Source organism: Oncorhynchus nerka, linkage group LG13 (assembly GCF_034236695.1).
Source record: "Oncorhynchus nerka isolate Pitt River linkage group LG13, Oner_Uvic_2.0, whole genome shotgun sequence".
Taxonomy (NCBI): Eukaryota; Metazoa; Chordata; class Actinopteri; order Salmoniformes; family Salmonidae; genus Oncorhynchus; species Oncorhynchus nerka.
The window spans coordinates 22,360,780-22,383,301 of NC_088408.1; the positions used below are offsets into that span (position 1 = coordinate 22,360,780).

General features: G+C 48.5%; 1 protein-coding gene across 3 annotated transcripts in view; it reads right to left on the reverse strand.

Annotated features, from left to right (window-relative positions):
* Positions 1-22,522, reverse strand: part of LOC115125070 (1-phosphatidylinositol 4,5-bisphosphate phosphodiesterase beta-4-like) — a 78,694-nt gene that overhangs the window by 14,202 nt on the left and 41,970 nt on the right. For all 3 annotated transcript variants that reach the window (XM_065026259.1, XM_065026260.1, XM_065026261.1), the window contains one exon: positions 2,367-2,571. In XM_065026259.1, coding sequence (XP_064882331.1) covers positions 2,367-2,571 — 205 coding nt within the window. The remainder of the gene's footprint in view (positions 1-2,366; positions 2,572-22,522) is intronic.

The window sequence follows — 22,522 nt, forward strand, 5'->3', positions numbered from 1 at the left end:
GCAACAAAGATGCAGAATCATCTGGCCAAGTGCAAAAAGTTCCTTCAGCGCTCACAACAAGCAACCTCTGATTCATCATTTTCACTTTTGTCAGACACCTTATCGATAGCTCATGGTCCTCCTGGATTCAGATGCTTTTTTTTACTCAATGGAGGAACGTTGTCAGAGAAATGCTGATGAATGTCTTGCTCGAGCTGTGTATGCAACTGGTTCACCTCTGATGCTCACAGGCAATGTGTATTGGAAGAGATTTCTGAATGTTCTCCGCCCAGCATACACCCCTCCAACCAGACATGCTTTATCTACTCATTTGCTGGATGCAGAGTTCAAGTGAATGTCAAGCAAATCATAGAGAAAGCAGACTGTATTGCAATAATCTCTGATGGGTGATCGAATGTTTGTGGGCAAGGAATAATTAACAACATCATCTCCACCTCTCAACCAGTATTCTACAAGAGCACAGACACAATGGACAACAGACACACCGGTCCCTACATTGCAGATGAGCCGAAGGCAGTCATCAATGACCTTGGACCACAGAAGGTATTTGCACTGGTGACAGACAACGTGAACATGAAGGCTGCTTGGTCTAAAGTGGAGGAGTCCTACCCTCATATCACACCCACTGGCTGTGCTGCTCATGCATTTAATCTGCTCCTAAAGGACATCATGGCACTGAAAACAATGAACACACTCTACAAGAGAGCCAAGGAAATGGTTAGGCATCAAGTTATGTCGTCAATCTACCTCACCAACCAAAGTAAGAAGAATAAGAGCAGCACATTGAAGCTGCCCAGCAACACCCATTGGGGTGGTGTTGTCATCATGTTTGACAGTCTCCTGGAGGGGAAGGAGTCTCTCCAAGATATGGCCATATCACAGTCTGCCGATACGGATGGCCCCATCAAGAGGATAATCCTGGATGATGTATTTTGAGAGAGAGTGGTGGGCAGCCTGAAACTCCTGAAAGCTATAGCAGTAGCCATTGCAGGGATTGAGAGAGACAATGAAATCCTTTCTGATGTTCACACTCTGCTTGCAGAGGTAAGAGAAGACATCCGTACTGCCCTACCCACTTCACTGTTGCTCTAAGCAGAGGAAACTGCAGTTCTGAAATACATCAAAAAGCGTGAAGACTTCTGCCTGAAGCCCATACACGCCGCAGCGTACATATTGGACCCCAAGTATGCTGGCAAGAGCATCCTGTCTGGTGCAGAGATCAACAAGGCCTATGGTGTCATCATTACCGTGTCTCACCACCTTGGCCTGGATGAGGGCAAGGTTCTTGGCAGTCTGGTGAAGTACACTTCCAAGCAAGGGCTTTGGGATAGAGATGCAATATTGCAGTCGTGCCAACATATCTCATCAGCCACCTGGTTTAAGGGACTCTGTGGAGGCTCTTCCCCCTGTTGCCTCCATCATCCTCTAAATCCCACCAACATCAGCCGCCTCAGAGTGCAACTGGTTTGGTAACACACACACCAAAGCACACAACAGGCTGACCAGTACAAGGGTTGAAAAATTGGTGGCCATTCAGGCAAATCTGAGGCTTTTAGAGCCTGACAACGAGCCATCCTCAACAAGGTTGGAAAGTGACAGTAAAGATGATGCCTCAGAGTCTGATGTTCATGAGGACAACATTGAAGAGGTCCAGGGAGAAGACATGGAAGCCTGAGAGGAAGACAACCAAAGCTTTAGTTTCTAGACTATCATTCTACAGATGTGATGTGAGGGATCATCGGGGATCCTTCCATATTCCATTTCTTTTGTTGTTCAGTGAAATCATCCCATGTGAAGAGTCAACTCATTTAATTAAAGTTTAATTCGTAACTAAATTGTTTTTAAAATGTATTAAATTATTAAATTATTAATTATTATTAAATTTAATCATTTGCAATTATGTCTACATATGATAAGATAAAAGGTTTATGTTTCTGTCTCCGTATGATATGGTAAATATATCCAATGCAAAAAACATCTACATTTAAATTAATATTAATTTGCATATTTTTTCGTTAATTCCCATATATTCCCGTTAATTCCCACAGAAAGTTTCCACCTCCGAACATTCCCCAAAATGTTGCAACCCTAGTCTCCAAACTCAAGTGTTTATGAGTGAATAATATAGAGTTCAGTAGCACACATCTGTAGACCAATAGGGGTTCTCTCTCACACACACACACACACACACACACACACACACACACACACACACACACACACACACACACACACACACACACACACACACACACACAGCCTCTGTTGCCCCTAACCTACAATTCTGAAGAGTAAGTACAACTGTGTATTTGCAAGGGAGCGAGTGTGTGTGGCGAGTGTGTGTGTGTGTCAGTGTGTCTCCTCACCTCCGAAGCCTTCGGGTACGTAGGTCTTAAGTACTATGTTACAGAAAACGGTGGGTAAAGACAGAGGCTTGTTCCCTTCGTTGCGTAAAGAGATGTGTCTGTATCCTGCCTGTAGACCCTCCAATGGTAGAATCCTCTGACCTATCAGCTTATTATTGTCATCATACACAGCTAGACGCAGCACAGCCAGGTCTGGCAGAATCACCTGTGAGAGAGAGAGGGAGGGAGGGACAGAGAGTGAGAAAGATAGAGAGAGAGAGAGGGATGAGAACGAAAGACAGAGAGAGAAATAGGAAACAGAGTTAAGATTCATACCCTTTTCACGAGAATGAGTCAGTTTGTAAGGTAAAACATGTTATCACAGAGCAGTGATGACAGTAGCATATGCCCAGCAGTGATGACAGTAGCATATGCCCAGCAGTGATGACAGTAGCATATGCCCAGCAGTGATGACAGTAGCATATACCCAGCAGTGATGACAGTAGCATATACCCAGCAGTGATGACAGTAGCATATACCCAGCAGTGATGACAGTAGCATATGCCCAGCAGTGATGACAGTAGCATATACACCGCAGTGATGACAGTAGCATATACCCAGCAGTGATGACAGTAGCATATGCCCAGCAGTGATGACAGTAGCATATGCCCAGCAGTGATGACAGTAGCATATGCCCAGCAGTGATGACAGTAGCATATACCCAGCAGTGATGACAGTAGCATATGCCCAGCAGTGATGACAGTAGCATATACCCAGCAGTGATGATAATAGTATATACCCAGCAGTGATGACAGTAGCATATACCCAGCAGTGATGACAGTAGCATATACACAGCAGTGATGATAATAGCATATACACCGCAGTGATGACAGTAGCATATACCCAGCAGTGATGACAGTAGCATATACCCAGCAGTGATGACAGTAGCATATACCCAGCAGTGATGACAGTAGCATATACCCAGCAGTGATGATAATAGTATATACCCAGCAGTGATGACAGTAGCATATACCCAGCAGTGATGATAATAGTATATGCCCAGCAGTGATGAAAATAGTATATACCCAGCAGTGATGAAAATAGTATATACCCAGCAGTGATGACAGTAGCATATACCCAGCAGTGATGATAATAGTATATATCCAGCAGTGATGACAGTAGCATATACCCAGATGATGATACACCGCAGTGATGACAGTAGCATATACACCAGTGATGCAGTGATGACAGTATGATAATAGCATATACCCAGCAGTGATGACAGTAGCATATACACAGCAGTGATGATAATAGCATATACCCAGCAGTGATGACAGTAGCATATACCCAGCAGTGATGATAATAGTATATACCCAGCAGTGATGACAGTAGCATATACCAGGCAGTGATGACAGTAGCATATACCCAGCAGTGATGACAGAAGCATATACCCAGCAGTGTTGACAGTAGCATATACCCAGCAGTGATGACAGTAGCATATACCCAGCAGTGATGATAATAGTATATACCCAGCAGTGATGACAGTAGCATATACCCAGCAGTGATGACAGTAGCATATACCCAGCAGTGATGATAATAGCATATACACAGCAGTGATGACAGTAGCATATACCCAGCAGTGATGACAGTAGCATATACCCAGCAGTGATGACAGTAGCATATACCCAGCAGTGATGACAGTAGCATATACCCAGCAGTGATGATAATAGTATATACCCAGTAGATATACCCAGCAGTGATGATAATAGTATATATCCAGCAGTGATGACAGTAGCATATACCCAGCAGTGATGACAGAATATACCCAGTGATGATAATAGCATATACACCGCAGTGATGACAGTAGCATATACACAGCAGTGATGACAGTAGCATATACACAGCAGTGATGATAATAGCATATACACCGCAGTGATGACAGTAGCATATACACAGCAGTGATGACAGTAGCATATGCCCAGCAGTGATGACAGTAGCATATACACAGCAGTGATGACAGTAGCATATACACAGCAGTGATGATAATAGCATATACACCGCAGTGATGACAGTAGCATATGCCCAGCAGTGATGACAGTAGCATATACACAGCAGTGATGATAATAGCATATACACAGCAGTGATGACAGTAGCATATGCCCAGCAGTGATGATAATAGCATATACACCGCAGTGATGACAGTAGCATATACACAGCAGTGATGACAGTAGCATATGCCCAGCAGTGATGACAGTAGCATATACACAGCAGTGATGACAGTAGCATATACACAGCAGTGATGATAATAGCATATACACCGCAGTGATGACAGTAGCATATACACAGCAGTGATGACAGTAGCATATGCCCAGCAGTGATGACAGTAGCATATACCCAGCAGTTATGATAATAGCATATACACCGCAGTGATGACAGTAGCATATACACAGCAGTGATGACAGTAGCATATACACAGCAGTGATGATAATAGCATATACACCGCAGTGATGACAGTAGCATATGTACACAGCAGTGATGACAGTAGCATATGCCCAGCAGTGATGACAGTAGCATATACCCAGCAGTGATGATAATAGCATATACACCGCAGTGATGACAGTAGCATATACACAGCAGTGATGACAGTAGCATATACACAGCAGTGATGATAATAGCATATACACCACAGTGATGACAGTAGGATATGCCCAGCAGTGATGACAGTAGCATATACACAGCAGTGATGACAGTAGCATATACACAGCAGTGATGATAATAGCATATACACCGCAGTGATGACAGTAGCATATACACAGCAGTGATGACAGTAGCATATACACAGCAGTGATGATAATAGCATATACACCGCAGTGATGACAGTAGCATATGCCCAGCAGTGATGACAGTAGCATATACACAGCAGTGATGATAATAGCATATACACCGCAGTGATGACAGTAGCATATACACAGCAGTGATGACAGTAGCATATGCCCAGCAGTGATGACAGTAGCATATACACAGCAGTGATGATAATAGCATATACACCGCAGTGATGACAGTAGCATATGCCCAGCAGTGATGACAGTAGCATATACACAGCAGTGATGACAGTAGCATATACACAGCAGTGATGATAATAGCATATACACCGCAGTGATGACAGTAGCATATGCCCAGCAGTGATGACAGTAGCATATACACAGCAGTGATGACAGTAGCATATACACAGCAGTGATGATAATAGCATATACACCGCAGTGATGACAGTAGCATATGCCCAGCAGTGATGACAGTAGCATATACACAGCAGTGATGATAATAGCATATACACCGCAGTGATGACAGTAGCATATGCCCAGCAGTGATGACAGTAGCATATACACAGCAGTGATGATAATAGCATATACACCGCAGTGATGACAGTAGCATATACCCAGCAGTGATGACAGTAGCATATACCCAGCAGTGATGACAGTAGCATATACCCAGCAGTGATGACAGTAGCATATACCCAGCAGTGATGACAGTAGCATATACCCCGCAGTGATGATAATAGCATATACCCAGCAGTGATGATAATAGTATATACCCAGCAGTGATGACAGTAGCATATACCCAGCAGTGATGACAGTAGCATATACCCCGCAGTGATGATAATAGCATATACCCCGCAGTGATGATAATAGCATATACCCAGCAGTGATGACAGTAGCATATACCCAGCAGTGATGATAATAGTATATACCCAGCAGTGATGACAGTAGCATATACCCAGCAGTGATGACAGTAGCATATACACAGCAGTGATGATAATAGCATATACACCGCAGTGATGACAGTAGCATATACACAGCAGTGATGACAGTAGCATATGCCCAGCAGTGATGACAGTAGCATATACACAGCAGTGATGACAGTAGCATATACACAGCAGTGATGATAATAGCATATACACCGCAGTGATGACAGTAGCATATACACAGCAGTGATGACAGTAGCATATGCCCAGCAGTGATGACAGTAGCATATACACAGCAGTGATGACAGTAGCATATACACAGCAGTGATGATAATAGCATATACACCGCAGTGATGACAGTAGCATATGCCCAGCAGTGATGACAGTAGCATATACACAGCAGTGATGATAATAGCATATACCCATTAGTGATAATAGCATATACCCAGCAGTGATGACAGTAGCATATACCCAGCAGTGTTGACAGTAGCATATACCCAGCAGTGATGATAATAGTATATACCCAGCAGTGATGATAATAGTATATACCCAGCAGTGAGCAGTAGCATATGATGACATAGCATATACCCAGCAGTGATGACAGTAGCATATACCCAGCAGTGATGATAATAGCATATACCCAGCAGTGATGATAATAGCATATACCCAGCAGTGATGATAATAGTATATACCCAGCAGTGATGACAGTAGCATATACCCAGCAGTGATGATAATAGTATATATCCAGCAGTGATGACAGTAGCATATACCCAGCAGTGATGACAGTAGCATATACCCAGCAGTGATGACAGTAGCATATACCCAGCAGTGATGACAGTAGCATATACCCAGCAGTGATGATATATAGCAGTGATATACACCGCAGTGATGACAGTGGCATATACACAGCAGTGATGACAGTAGCATATGCCCAGCAGTGATGACAGTAGCATATACACAGCAGTGATGATAATAGCATATACACCGCAGTGATGACAGTAGCATATACACAGCAGTGATGACAGTAGCATATGCCCAGCAGTGATGACAGTAACATATACACAGCAGTGATGACAGTAGCATATACACAGCAGTGATGATAATAGCATATACACCGCAGTGATGACAGTAGCATATACACAGCAGTGATGACAGTAGCATATGCCCAGCAGTGATGACAGTAGCATATACACAGCAGTGATGACAGTAGCATATACACAGCAGTGATGATAATAGCATAGCAGTGATGACAGTAGCATATGCCCAGCAGTGATGACAGTAGCATATACACAGCAGTGATGATAATAGCATATACACAGCAGTGATGATAATAGCATATACACCCAGCAGTGATGATAATAGCATATACCCAGCAGTGATGATAATAGTATATACCCAGCAGTGATGACAGTAGCATATACCCAGCAGTGATGATAATAGTATATATCCAACAGTGATGACAGTAGCATATACCCAGCAGTGATGACAGTAGCATATACCCAGCAGTGATGACAGTAGCATATACCCAGCAGTGATGACAGTAGCATATACCCAGCAGTGATGATAATAGCATATACACCGCAGTGATGACAGTGGCATATACACAGCAGTGATGACAGTAGCATATGCCCAGCAGTGATGACAGTAGCATATACACAGCAGTGATGATAATAGCATATACACCGCAGTGATGACAGTAGCATATACACAGCAGTGATGACAGTAGCATATGCCCAGCAGTGATGACAGTAACATATACACAGCAGTGATGACAGTAGCATATACACAGCAGTGATGATAATAGCATATACACCGCAGTGATGACAGTAGCATATACACAGCAGTGATGACAGTAGCATATGCCCAGCAGTGATGACAGTAGCATATACACAGCAGTGATGACAGTAGCATATACACAGCAGTGATGATAATAGCATATACACCACAGTGATGACAGTAGCATATGCCCAGCAGTGATGACAGTAGCATATACACAGCAGTGATGATAATAGCATATACACAGCAGTGATGATAATAGCATATACACCGCAGTGATGACAGTAGCATATACACAGCAGTGATGACAGTAGCATATACACAGCAGTGATGATAATAGCATATACACCGCAGTGATGACAGTAGCATATACACAGCAGTGATGACAGTAGCATATACACAGCAGTGATGATAATAGCATATACACCGCAGTGATGACAGTAGCATATACACAGCAGTGATGACAGTAGCATATGCCCAGCAGTGATGACAGTAGCATATACCCAGCAGTGATGATAATAGCATATACACCGCAGTGATGACAGTAGCATATACACAGCAGTGATGACAGTAGCATATACACAGCAGTGATGATAATAGCATATACACCGCAGTGATGACAGTAGCATATACACAGCAGTGATGACAGTAGCATATGCCCAGCAGTGATGACAGTAGCATATACACAGCAGTGATGACAGTAGCATATACACAGCAGTGATGATAATAGCATATACACCGCAGTGATGACAGTAGCATATACACAGCAGTGATGACAGTAGCATATACACAGCAGTGATGATAATAGCATATACACCGCAGTGATGACAGTAGCATATACACAGCAGTGATGATAGTAGCATATGCCCAGCAGTGATGACAGTAGCATATACACAGCAGTGATGACAGTAGCATATACACAGCAGTGATGATAATAGCATATACACCGCAGTGATGACAGTAGCATATACCCAGCAGTGATGACAGTAGCATATACCCAGCAGTGATGACAGTAGCATATACCCAGCAGTGATGACAGTAGCATATACCCAGCAGTGATGACAGTAGCATATACCCCGCAGTGATGATAATAGCATATGCCCAGCAGTGATGACAGTAGCATATACCCAGCAGTGTTGACAGTAGCATATACCCAGCAGTGATGACAGTAGCATATACCCAGCAGTGATGATAATAGCATATACCCAGCAGTGATGACAGTAGCATATACCCAGCAGTGATGATAATAGCATATACCCATTAGTGATAATAGCATATACCCAGCAGTGTTGACAGTAGCATATACCCAGCAGTGATGATAGTAGCATATACCCAGCAGTGATGATAGTAGCATATACCCATTAGTGATAATAGCATATACCCATTAGTGATAATAGCATATACCCATTAGTGATAATAGCATATACCCAGCAGTGTTGACAGTAGCATATACCCAGCAGTGATGATAGTAGCATATACCCAGCAGTGATGATAATAGTATATACCCAGCAGTGATGATAATAGCATATACCCAGCAGTGATGATAATAGTATATACCCAGCAGTGATGACAGTAGCATATACCCAGCAGTGATGATAATAGTATATATCCAACAGTGATGACAGTAGCATATACCCAGCAGTGATGACAGTAGCATATACCCAGCAGTGATGACAGTAGCATATACCCAGCAGTGATGACAGTAGCATATACCCAGCAGTGATGATAATAGCATATACACCGCAGTGATGACAGTGGCATATACACAGCAGTGATGACAGTAGCATATGCCCAGCAGTGATGACAGTAGCATATACACAGCAGTGATGATAATAGCATATACACCGCAGTGATGACAGTAGCATATACACAGCAGTGATGACAGTAGCATATGCCCAGCAGTGATGACAGTAACATATACCCAGCAGTGATGACAGTAGCATATACCCAGCAGTGATGATAATAGTATATATCCAACAGTGATGACAGTAGCATATACCCAGCAGTGATGACAGTAGCATATACCCAGCAGTGATGACAGTAGCATATACCCAGCAGTGATGACAGTAGCATATACCCAGCAGTGATGATAATAGCATATACACCGCAGTGATGACAGTGGCATATACACAGCAGTGATGACAGTAGCATATGCCCAGCAGTGATGACAGTAGCATATACACAGCAGTGATGATAATAGCATATACACCAGCAGTGATGACAGTAGCATATACACAGCAGTGATGACAGTAGCATATGCCCAGCAGTGATGACAGTAACATATACACAGCAGTGATGACAGTAGCATATACACAGCAGTGATGATAATAGCATATACACCGCAGTGATGACAGTAGCATATACACAGCAGTGATGACAGTAGCATATGCCCAGCAGTGATGACAGTAGCATATACACAGCAGTGATGACAGTAGCATATACACAGCAGTGATGATAATAGCATATACACCAGCAGTGATGACAGTAGCATATGCCCAGCAGTGATGACAGTAGCATATACACAGCAGTGATGATAATAGCATATACACAGCAGTGATGATAATAGCATATACACCAGCAGTGATGACAGTAGCATATACACAGCAGTGATGACAGTAGCATATACACAGCAGTGATGATAATAGCATATACACCGCAGTGATGACAGTAGCATATACACAGCAGTGATGACAGTAGCATATACACAGCAGTGATGATAATAGCATATACACCGCAGTGATGACAGTAGCATATACACAGCAGTGATGACAGTAGCATATGCCCAGCAGTGATGACAGTAGCATATACCCAGCAGTGATGATAATAGCATATACACCGCAGTGATGACAGTAGCATATACACAGCAGTGATGACAGTAGCATATACACAGCAGTGATGATAATAGCATATACACCGCAGTGATGACAGTAGCATATACACAGCAGTGATGACAGCATATGCCCAGCATATGACAGTAGCATATACATGCAGTAGCATATACACAGCAGTGATGATAATAGCATATACACCGCAGTGATGACAGTAGCATATACACAGCAGTGATGACAGTAGCATATACACAGCAGTGATGATAATAGCATATACACCGCAGTGATGACAGTAGCATATACACAGCAGTGATGATAGTAGCATATGCCCAGCAGTGATGACAGTAGCATATACCCAGCAGTGATGACAGTAGCATATACACAGCAGTGATGATAATAGCATATACACAGCAGTGATGACAGTAGCATATACCCAGCAGTGATGACAGTAGCATATACCCAGCAGTGATGACAGTAGCATATACCCAGCAGTGATGACAGTAGCATATACCCAGCAGTGATGACAGTAGCATATACCCAGCAGTGATGATAGCATATGCCCAGCAGTATAGCATATACCCAGCAGTGATGACAGTAGCATATACCCAGCAGTGATGACAGTAGCATATACCCAGCAGTGATGATAATAGCATATACCCAGCAGTGATGACAGTAGCATATACCCAGCAGTGATGACAGTAGCATATACCCATTAGTGATAATAGCATATACCCAGCAGTGATGACAGTAGCATATACCCAGCAGTGATGACAGTAGCATATACCAGCAGTGATGATAGTAGCATATACCCATTAGTGATAATAGCATATACCCAGTGATAATAGATGAGTGATAATAGCATATACCCAGCAGTGATGACAGTAGCATATACCCAGCAGTGATGATAGTAGCATATACCCAGCAGTGATGATAATAGCATATACCCAGCAGTGATGATAATAGCATATACCCAGCAGTGATGACAGTAGCATATACCCAGCAGTGATGACAGTAGCATATACCCAGCAGTGATGATAATAGCATATATATCCAGCAGTGATGACAGTAGCATATACCCAGCAGTGATGACAGTAGCATATACCCAGCAGTGATGACAGTAGCATATACCCAGCAGTGATGACAGTAGCATATACCAGCAGTGATGATAATAGCATATACACCGCAGTGATGACAGTGGCATATACACAGCAGTGATGACAGTAGCATATGCCCAGCAGTGATGACAGTAGCATATACACAGCAGTGATGATAATAGCATATACACAGCAGTGATGATAGTAGCATATACACAGCAGTGATGACAGTAGCATATACCCAGCAGTGATGACAGTAGCATATACACAGCAGTGATGACAGTAGCATATACACAGCAGTGATGATAATAGCATATACACCAGCAGTGATGACAGTAGCATATACACAGCAGTGATGACAGTAGCATATGCCCAGCAGTGATGACAGTAGCATATACACAGCAGTGATGACAGTAGCATATACACAGCAGTGATGATAATAGCATATACACCACAGTGATGACAGTAGCATATGCCCAGCAGATGATGAGCAGTGATGTAGCATATACACAGCAGTGATGATAATAGCATATACACAGCAGTGATGACAGTAGCATATACACAGCAGTGATGACAGTAGCATATACCCAGCAGTGATGACAATAGCATATACACAGCAGTGATGACAGTAGCATATACACAGCAGTGATGACAGTAGCATATACCAGCAGTGATGACAGTAGCATGATGACAGTAGCATATGCCCAGCAGTGATGATATACCCAGCATGATGATAATAGCATATACACCGCAGTGATGACAGTAGCATATGCCCAGCAGTGATGACAGTAGCATATACACAGCAGTGATGATAATAGCATATACACAGCAGTGATGATAATAGCATATACACAGCAGTGATGACAGTAGCATATGCCCAGCAGTGATGACAGTAGCATATACACAGCAGTGATGACAGTAGCATATGCCCAGCAGTGATGATAATAGCATATACACCGCAGTGATGACAGTAGCATATACACAGCAGTGATGACAGTAGCATATACACAGCAGTGATGATAATAGCATATACCCAGCAGTGATGACAGTAGCATATACACAGCAGTGATGATAGTATACCCAGCAGTGATGACAGTAGCATATACACAGCAGTGATGACAGTAGCATATACCCAGCAGTGATGATAATAGCATATACCCAGCAGTGATGACAGTAGCATATACCCAGCAGTGATGACAGTAGCATATACCCAGCAGTGATGACAGTAGCATATACCCAGCAGTGATGACAGTAGCATATACCCAGCAGTGATGACAGTAGCATATACCCCGCAGTGATGATAATAGCATATGCCCAGCAGTGATGACAGTAACATATACCCAGCAGTGTTGACAGTAGCATATACCCAGCAGTGATGACAGTAGCATATACCCAGCAGTGATGATAATAGCATATACCCAGCAGTGATGACAGTAGCATATACCCAGCAGTGATGATAATAGCATATACCCATTAGTGATAATAGCATATACCCAGCAGTGTTGACAGTAGCATATACCCAGCAGTGATGATAGTAGCATATACCCAGCAGTGTGATAGTAGCATATACCCATTAGTGATAATAGCATATACCCATTAGTGATAATAGCATATACCCATTAGTGATAATAGCATATACCCAGCAGTGTTGACAGTAGCATATACCCAGCAGTGATGATAGTAGCATATACCCAGCAGTGATGATAGTAGCATATACCCAGCAGTGATGACAGTAGCATATACCCATCAGTGATGATAGTAGCATATACCCATTAGTGATAATAGCATATACCCAGCAGTGATGACAGTAGCATATACCCAGCAGTGTTGACAGTAGCATATACCCAGCAGTGATGACAGTAGCATATACCCAGCAGTGATGACAGTAGCATATACCCAGCAGTGTTGACAGTAGCATATACCCAGCAGTGATGATAGTAGCATATACCCATTAGTGATAATAGCATATACCCAGCAGTGATGACAGTAGCATATACCCAGCAGTGTTGACAGTAGCATATACCCAGCAGTGATGATAGTAGCATATGCCCAGCAGTGATGATAATAGCATATACCCAGCAGTGATGACAGTAGCATATACCCAGCAGTGTTGACAGTAGCATATACCCAGCAGTGATGACAGTAGCATATACCCAGCAGTGATGACAGTAGCATATACCCCGCAGTGATGATAATAGCATATGCCCAGCAGTCATGACAGTAGCATATACCCAGCAGTGATGATAGTAGCATATACCCATTAGTGATAATAGCATATACCCAGCAGTGATAATAGCATATACCCAGCAGTGATGACAGTAGCATATACCCAGCAGTGATGACAGTAGCATATACCCAGCAGTGATGACAGTAGCATATACCCAGCAGTGATGACAGTAGCATATACCCAGCAGTGATGATAGTAGCATATACCCATTAGTGATAATAGCATATACCCAGCAGTGATGACAGTAGCATATACACAGCAGTAATGACAGTAGCATATACCCAGCAGTGATGACAGTAGCATATACCCAGCAATGATGACAGTAGCATATACCCAGCAGTGATGACAGTAGCATATACCCAGCAGTGATGACAGTAGCATATACCCAGCAGTGATGATAGTAGCATATACCCAGCAGTAATGACAGAAACATATACCCAGCAGTGATGACAGTAGCATATACCCAGCAGTGATGACAGTATTATATACCCAGCAGTGTTGACAGTAGCATATACCCAGCAGTGATGACAGTAGCATATACCCAGCAGTGATGATAGTAGCATATACCCAGCAGTGATGACAGTAGCATATACCCAGCAGTGATGACAGTAGCATATACCCAGCAGTGATGACAGTATTATATACCCAGCAGTGTTGACAGTAGCATATACCCAGCAGTGATGATAATAGCATATGCCCAGCAGTGATGATAATAGACTGTAGTTAGGCTCTCCACTATCTGTTTTGAACATTAGCCCATATACAAGGCCATTACAGAACCATTAACTCATCAGCAAGCACACATTCACACATCCAGGGAGAGGAGCTTTGTGTGTGTGTGTGCAATACGTATGTTTGTGTGTCCAGGGAATGGAGCTGTATGTACCTTGGCGTGATCCTGGACAACACCCTGTCGTTCTCAACTAACATCAAGGCGGTGGCCCGTTCCTGTAGGTTCATGCTCTACAACATCCGCAGAGTACGACCCTGCCTCACACAGGAAGCGGCGCAGGTCCTAATCCAGGCACTTGTCATCTCCCGTCTGATTACTGCAATCGCTGTTGGCTGGGCTCCCTGCCTGTGCCATTAAAGTACAACTCATCCAGAACGCCGCAGCCCGTCTGGTGTTCAACCTTCCCAAGTTCTCTCCAGCCGCTCCTCCGCTCCCTCCACTGGCTTCCAGTTGAAGCTCGCATCCGCTACAAGACCATGGTGTGCCTTGAGCTGTGAGTAGCACCTCAGTACCTCCAGGCTCTGATCAGGCCCTACACCCAAACAAGGGCACTGCGTTCATCCACCTCTGGCCTGCTCGCCTCCCTACCACTGAGGAAGTACAGTTCCCGCCAGCCCAGTCAAAACTGTTCGCTGCTCTGGCCCCCAATGGTGGAACAAACTCCCTCACGACGCCAGGACAGCGGAGTCAATCACCACCTTCCGGAGACACCTGAAACCCCACCTCCAGGAATACCTAGGATAGGATAAAGTAATCCCTCTCACCCCCTCCCCTGAAAAGATTTGATGCACTACTGTTGTTTGTGTAAGTCGGGAATGGTCTGCTAAATGACTTAAATGTAAATGTTAAATGTAATGTGTGTGTGTGTGTGTGTGTGTGTGTCTGCACGTGCGATGGAAGTCCAGACAGCTGTGTATGCATGCATGTCTAAATGTGTGAATGTCTGTGTATAAGTTCAACTTGCAACTCTGCCAGTCTTCTGTGTGGCAGTCGGTGTGTGTGTCCAGCAGCACAGTGAGATGGCCCTCCTGATGTCAGTGTGTGTGTGTGTGTGTGTGTGTCCAGCAGCACAGTGAGATGGCCCTCCTGATGTCAGTGTGTGTGTGTGTGTCCAGCAGCACAGTGAGATTGCCCTCCTGATGTCAGTGTGTGTGTGTGTGTGTCCAGCAGCACTGAGGCAGCAGGCTGTGACTGATGATGTGTGTTGGAGCTGGAGTCACACACACACACCCAGTCTCTGCCCCACATCCCTCCTTCTCTTTCCATTCTCTCTCCCCCATCTCCTCTTTTTCTATTTGTTCTCAAGGTCCTTCCCCTCTCCACATCTCTCCTTTTATTTTCTACCTTTCTACTCTACCCCTCTCCTTTATTCTCCCTTGGTTTCTTCGCTATCTCCAGATATTGTACTCTTTCTCTCTGGTTCTATCCTTCAACCTAATCCTTTCTTCTCTTCCTCTCATCCCCATTCTGTCTCTAATCTTCTCTTCCTCTATTTGCTCTCTTTTTTCTCTCTTTGTCTTGCCTTCTCTCTCATGCTATACATCAGTTATCCACTTTCTCTCTTCCCTCCATGCCTTCTCCCCCTCTCCTCTCCGCTCTTCCCTCCATGCCATCTCCCCCTCTCCTCTCTATGCCTTCTCCCCCTCTCCTCTCTATGCCTTCTCCCCCTCTCCTCTCCGCTCTTCCCTGCATGCCTTCTCCCCCCTCTCCTCTCCGCTCTTCTCTCCATGCCTTCTCCCTCTCCTCTCCGCTCTTCCCTCCATGCCTTCTCCCCTCTCCTCTCCGCTCTTCCCTCTATGCCTTCTCCCCTCTCCTCTCCGCTCTTCCCTCCATGCCTTCTCCCCCTCTCCTCTCCGCTCTTCCCTCCATGCCATCTCCCCCTCTCCTCTCTTCTCTCCATGCCTTCTCCCTCTCCTCTCTTCCCTCCATGCCTTCTCCCCCTCTCCTCTCTTCCCTCCATGCCTTATCCCCCTCTCCTCTCTTCCCTCCATGCCTACTCCCTCTCCTCTCCGCTCTTCCCTCCATGCCTTCTCCCCCTCTCCTCTCCGCTCTTCCCTCCATGCCTTCTCCCCTCTCCTCTCCACTCTTCCCTCCATGCCTTCTCCCCTCTCCTCTCCGCTCTTCCCTCCATGCCTTCTCCCTCTCCTCTCCGCTCTTCCCTCCATGCCTTCTCCCCCCTCTCCTCTCCGCTCTTCCCTCCATGCCTTCTCCCCTCTCCTCTCTTCCCTCTATGCCTTCTCCCTCTCCTCTCCGCTCTTCCCTCCATGCCTTCTCCCCTCTCCACTCTTCCCTCCATGCCTTCTCCCCTCTCCTCTCCGCTCTTCCCTCTATGCCTTCTCCCTCTCCTCTCCGCTCTTCCCTCCATGCCTTCTCCCCTCTCCTCTCCGCTCTTCCCTCCATGCCTTCTCCCTCTCCTCTCCGCTCTTCCCTCCATGCCTTCTCCCCCTCTCCTCTCCTCCCTCCATGCCTTCTCCCTCTCCTCTCCGCTCTTCCCTCCATGCCTTCTCCCCCTCTCCTCTCCGCTCTTCCCTCCATGCCTTCTCCCTCTCCTCTCCGCTCTTCCCTCCATGCCTTCTCCCCTCTCCTCTCCGCTCTTCCCTCCATGCCATCTCCCCCTCTCCCTCTCTTCTCTCCATGCCTTCTCCCTCTCCTCTCCGCTCTTCCCTCCATCCCTTCTCCCTCTCCTCTCTCTTCCCTCCATGCCTTCTCCCTCTCTCCTCTCCGCTCTTCCCTCCATGCCTTCTCCCCTCTCCTCTCCGCTCTTCCCTCCATGCCTTCTCCCTCTCCTCTCCCGCTCTTCCCTCCATGCCTTCTCCCTCTCTCCTCTCCGCTCTTCCCTCCATGCCTTCTCCCTCTCTCCTCTCCGCTCTTCCCTCCATGCCTTCTCCCTCTCTCCTCTCCGCTCTTCCCTCCATGCCTTCTCCCTCTCTCCTCTCCGCTCTTCCCTCCATGCCTTCTCCCTCTCCTCTCCGCTCTTCCCTCCATGCCTTCTCCCCCTCTCCTCTCCGCTCTTCCCTCCATGCCTTCTCCCTCTCCTCTCCGCTCTTCCCTCCATGCCTTCTCCCCCTCTCCTCTCTTCCCTCCATGCCTTCTCCCTCTCCTCTCCGCTCTTCCCTCCATGCCTTCTCCCCCTCTCCTCTCCTCCCTCCATGCCTTCTCCCTCTCCTCTCCGCTCTTCCCTCCATGCCTTCTCCCTCTCCTCTCCGCTCTTCCCTCCATGCCTTCTCCCTCTCTCCTCTCCGCTCTTCCCTCCATGCCTTCTCCCTCTCTCCTCTCCGCTCTTCCCTCCATGCCTTCTCCCTCTCTCCTCTCCGCTCTTCCCTCCATGCCTTCTCCCTCTCTCCTCCATGCCTTCTCCCTCTCTCCTCTCCGCTCTTCCCTCCATGCCTTCTCCCTCTCTCCTCTCCGCTCTTCCCTCCATGCCTTCTACCTCTCTCCTCTCCGCTCTTCCCTCCATGCCTTCTCCCTCTCCTCTCCGCTCTTCCCTCCATGCCTTCTCCCTCTCTCCTCTCCGCTCTTCCCTCCATGCCTTCTCCCTCTCTCCTCTCCGCTCTTCCCTCCATGCCTTCTCCCTCTCTCCTCTCCGCTCTTCCCTCCATGCCTTCTCCCTCTCTCCTCTCCGCTCTTCCCTCCATGCCTTCTCCCTCTCCTCTCCGCTCTTCCCTCCATGCCTTCTCCCCCTCTCCTCTCTTCCCTCCATGCCTTCTCCCCCTCTCCTCTCCGCTCTTCCCTCCATGCCTCTCCCCTCTCCTCTCCTCTCCCTCCATGCCTTCTCCCTCTCCTCTCCGCTCTTCCCTCCATGCCTTCTCCCCCCTCTCCTCTCCGCTCTTCCCTCCATGCCTTCTCCCTCTCCTCTCCGCTCTTCCCTCCATGCCTTCTCCCCCTCTCCTCTCCGCTCTTCCCTCCATGCCATCTCCCCCTCTCCTCTCTTCTCTCCATGCCTTCTCCCTCTCCTCTCCGCTCTTCCCTCCATGCCTTCTCCCTCTCCTCTCCGCTCTTCCCTCCATGCCTTCTCCCTCTCTCCTCTCCGCTCTTCCCTCCATGCCTTCTCCCTCTAGCCTCTCCGCTCTTCCCTCCATGCCTTCTCCCTCTCTCCTCTCCGCTCTTCCCTCCATGCCTTCTCCCTCTCTCCTCTCCGCTCTTCCCTCCATGCCTTCTCCCTCTCTCCTCTCCGCTCTTCCCTCCATGCCTTCTCCCTCTCTCCTCTCCGCTCTTCCCTCCATGCCTTCTCCCTCTCCTCTCCGCTCTTCCCTCCATGCCTTCTCCTCCCTCCTCTCCGCTCTTCCCTCCATGCCTTCTCCCTCTCTCCTCTCCGCTCTTCCCTCCATGCCTTCTCCCCTCTCCTCTCCGCTCTTCCCTCCATGCCTTCTCCCTCTCTCCTCTCCGCTCTTCCCTCCATGCCTTCTCCCTCTCCTCTCCGCTCTTCCCTCCATGCCTTCTCCCTCTCTCTCTCTCTTCCCTCCATGCCTTCTCCCCTCTCCTCTCCGCTCTTCCCTCCATGCCTTCTCCCCTCTCCTCTCTTCCCTCCATGCCTTCTCCCTCTCCTCTCCGCTCTTCCCTCCATGCCTTCTCCCCTCTCCTCTCCTCCCTCCATGCCTTCTCCCTCTCCTCTCCGCTCTTCCCTCCATGCCTTCTCCCTCTCCTCTCCGCTCTTCCCTCCATGCCTTCTCCCTCTCTCCTCTCCGCTCTTCCCTCCATGCCTTCTCCCTCTCTCTCCTCTCCGCTCTTCCCTCCATGCCTTCTCCCTCTCTCCTCTCCGCTCTTCCCTCCATGCCTTCTCTCCTCCTCTCTCCTCCATGCCTTCTCCCTCTCTCCTCTCCGCTCTTCCCTCCATGCCTTCTCCCTCTCTCCTCTCCGCTCTTCCCTCCATGCCTTCTCCCTCTCTCCTCTCCGCTCTTCCCTCCATGCCTTCTCCCTCTCCTCTCCGCTCTTCCCTCCATGCCTTCTCCCTCTCTCCTCTCCGCTCTTCCCTCCATGCCTTCTCCCTCTCTCCTCTCCGCTCTTCCCTCCATGCCTTCTCCCTCTCTCCTCTCCGCTCTTCCCTCCATGCCTTCTCCCTCTCCTCTCCGCTCTTCCCTCCATGCCTTCTCCCCCTCTCCTCTCTTCCCTCCATGCCTTCTCCCTCTCCTCTCCGCTCTTCCCTCCATGCCTTCACCCTCTCCTCTCCGCTCTTCCCTCCATGCCTTCTCCCTCTCTCCTCTCCGCTTCTTCCCTCCATGCCTTCTCCCTCTCTCCTCTCCGCTCTTCCCTCCATGCCTTCTCCTCTCTCCTCTCCGCTCTTCCCTCCATGCCTTCTCCCTCTCTCCTCTCCGCTCTTCCCTCCATGCCTTCTCCTCTCTCCTCTCCGCTCTTCCCTCCATGCCTTCTCCCTCTCTCCTCTCCGCTCTTCCCTCCATGCCTTCTCCCTCTCCTCTCCGCTCTTCCCTCCATGCCTTCTCCCCCTCTCCTCTCCGCTCTTCCCTCCATGCCTTCTCCCTCTCCTCTCCGCTCTTCCCTCCATGCCTTCTCCCCCTCTCCTCTCCGCTCTTCCCTCCATGCCATCTCCCCCTCTCCTCTCTTCCCTCCATGCCTTCTCCCTCTCCTCTCCTCTCTTCCCTCCATGCCTTCTCCCTCTCCTCTCCTCTCTTCCCTCCATGCCTTCCCCTCTCCTCTCCGCTCTTCCCTCCATGCCTTCCCCTCTCCTCTCCGCTCTTCCCTCCATGCCCTTCTCCCTCCCTCTCTCCCTCTCCGCTCTTCCCTCCATGCCTTCTCCCCCTCTCCTCTCCGCTCTTCCCTCCATGCCATCTCCCCCTCTCCTCTCTTCTCTCCATGCCTTCTCCCTCTCCTCTCCGCTCTTCCCTCCATGCCTTCTCCCTCTCCTCTCCGCTCTTCCCTCCATGCCTTCTCCCCTCTCCTCTCCTCTCTTCCCTCCATGCCTTCTCCCTCTCTCCTCTCCTCTCTTCCCTCCATGCCTTCTCCCTCTCTCCTCTCCGCTCTTCCCTCCATGCCTTCTCCCCTCTCCTCTCCGCTCTTCCCTCCATGCCTTCTCCCTCTCTCCTCTCCGCTCTTCCCTCCATGCCTTCTCCCTCTCTCCTCTCCGCTCTTCCCTCCATGCCTTCTCCCTCCCTCTCCGCTCTTCCCTCCATGCCTTCTCCCCCTCTCCTCTCCGCTCTTCCCCTCCATGCCTTCTCCCTCTCCTCTCCGCTCTTCCCTCCATGCCTTCTCCCCCTCTCCTCTCCGCTCTTCCCTCCATGCCATCTCCCCCTCTCCTCTCTTCCCTCCATGCCTTCTCCCTCTCCTCTCCTCTCTTCCCTCCATGCCTTCTCCCTCTCCTCTCCTCTCTTCCCTCCATGCCTTCTTCCCCTCTCCTCTCCGCTCTTCCCTCCATGCCTTCTCCCTCTCCTCTCCGCTCTTCCCTCCATGCCTTCTCCCTCTCCTCTTCGCTCTTCCCTCCATGCCTTCTCCCCCTCTCCTCACTGCTCTTCCCTCCATGCCTTCTCCCCTCTCCTCTCTTCCCTCTATGCCTTCTCCCCTCTCCTCTCCACTCTTCCCTCTATGCCTCTCTCCCTCTCCTCTCCGCTCTTCCCTCCATGCCTTCTCCCCTCTCATCTCCGCTCTTCCCTCCATGCCTTCTCCCCTCTCCTCTCTGCTCTTCCCTCCATGCCTTCTCCCTCTCTCCTCTCCGCTCTTCCCTCCATGCCTTCTCCCCCTCTCCTCTCCGCTCTTCCCTCCATGCCTTCTCCCCCCGCTCTTCCCTCCATGCCTTCTCCCCCTCTCCTCTCCGCTCTTCCCTCCATGCCTTCTCCCCCTCTCCTCTCTTCCCTCTATGCCTTCTCCCTCTCCCTCTCCGCTCTTCCCTCCATGCCTTCTCCCCCTCTCCGCTCTTCCCTCCATGCCTTCTCCCCCTCTCCTCTCCGCTCTTCCCTCCATGCCTTCTCCCCCTCTCCCTCTTCCCTCCATGCCTTCTCCCCTCTCCTCTCCGCTCTTCCCTCCATGGCTTCCCCCCTCTCCTCTCCGCTCTTCCCTCCATGCCTTCTCCCCTCTCCTCTCCGCTCTTCCCTCCATGCCTTCTCCCCCTCTCCTCTCCTCCCTCTATGCCTTCTCCCTCTCCTCTCCACTCTTCCCTCCATGCCTTCTCCCCCTCTCCTCTCCGCTCTTCCCTCCATGCCTTCTCCCCCTCTCCTCTCTTCCCTCTATGCCTTCTCCCTCTCCTCTCCGCTCTTCCCTCCATGCCTTCTCCCCTCTCCTCTCTTCCCTCCATGCCTTCTCCCCCTCTCCGCTCTTCCCTCCATGCCTTCTCCCCCTCTCCGCTCTTCCCTCCATGCCTTCTCCCCCTCTCCTCTCCGCTCTTCCCTCCATGCCTTCTCCCCCTCTCCTCTTCCCTCCATGCCTTCTCCCCCTCTCCTCTCCCTCTTCCCTCCATGGCTTCTCCCTCTCCTCTCCGCTCTTCCCTCCATGCCTTCTCCCCCTCTCCTCTCCGCTCTTCCCTCCATGCCTTCTCCCCCTCTCCCCTCCTCCCTCTATGCCTTCTCCCCCTCTCCTCTCCGCTCTTCCCTCCATGCCTTCTCCCCCTCTCCGCTCTTCCCTCCATGCCTTCTCCCCCTCTCCTCTCTTCCCTCTATGCCTTCTCCCCCTCTCCTCTCTTCCCTCCATGCCTTCTCCCCCTCTCCTCTCTTCCCTCCATGCCTTCTCCCCCTCTCCTCTCTTCCCTCTATGCCTTCTCCCCTCTCCTCTCCGCTCTTCCCTCTATGCCTTCTCCCCCTCTCCTCTCTTCCCTCTATGCTTTCTCCCCCTCTCC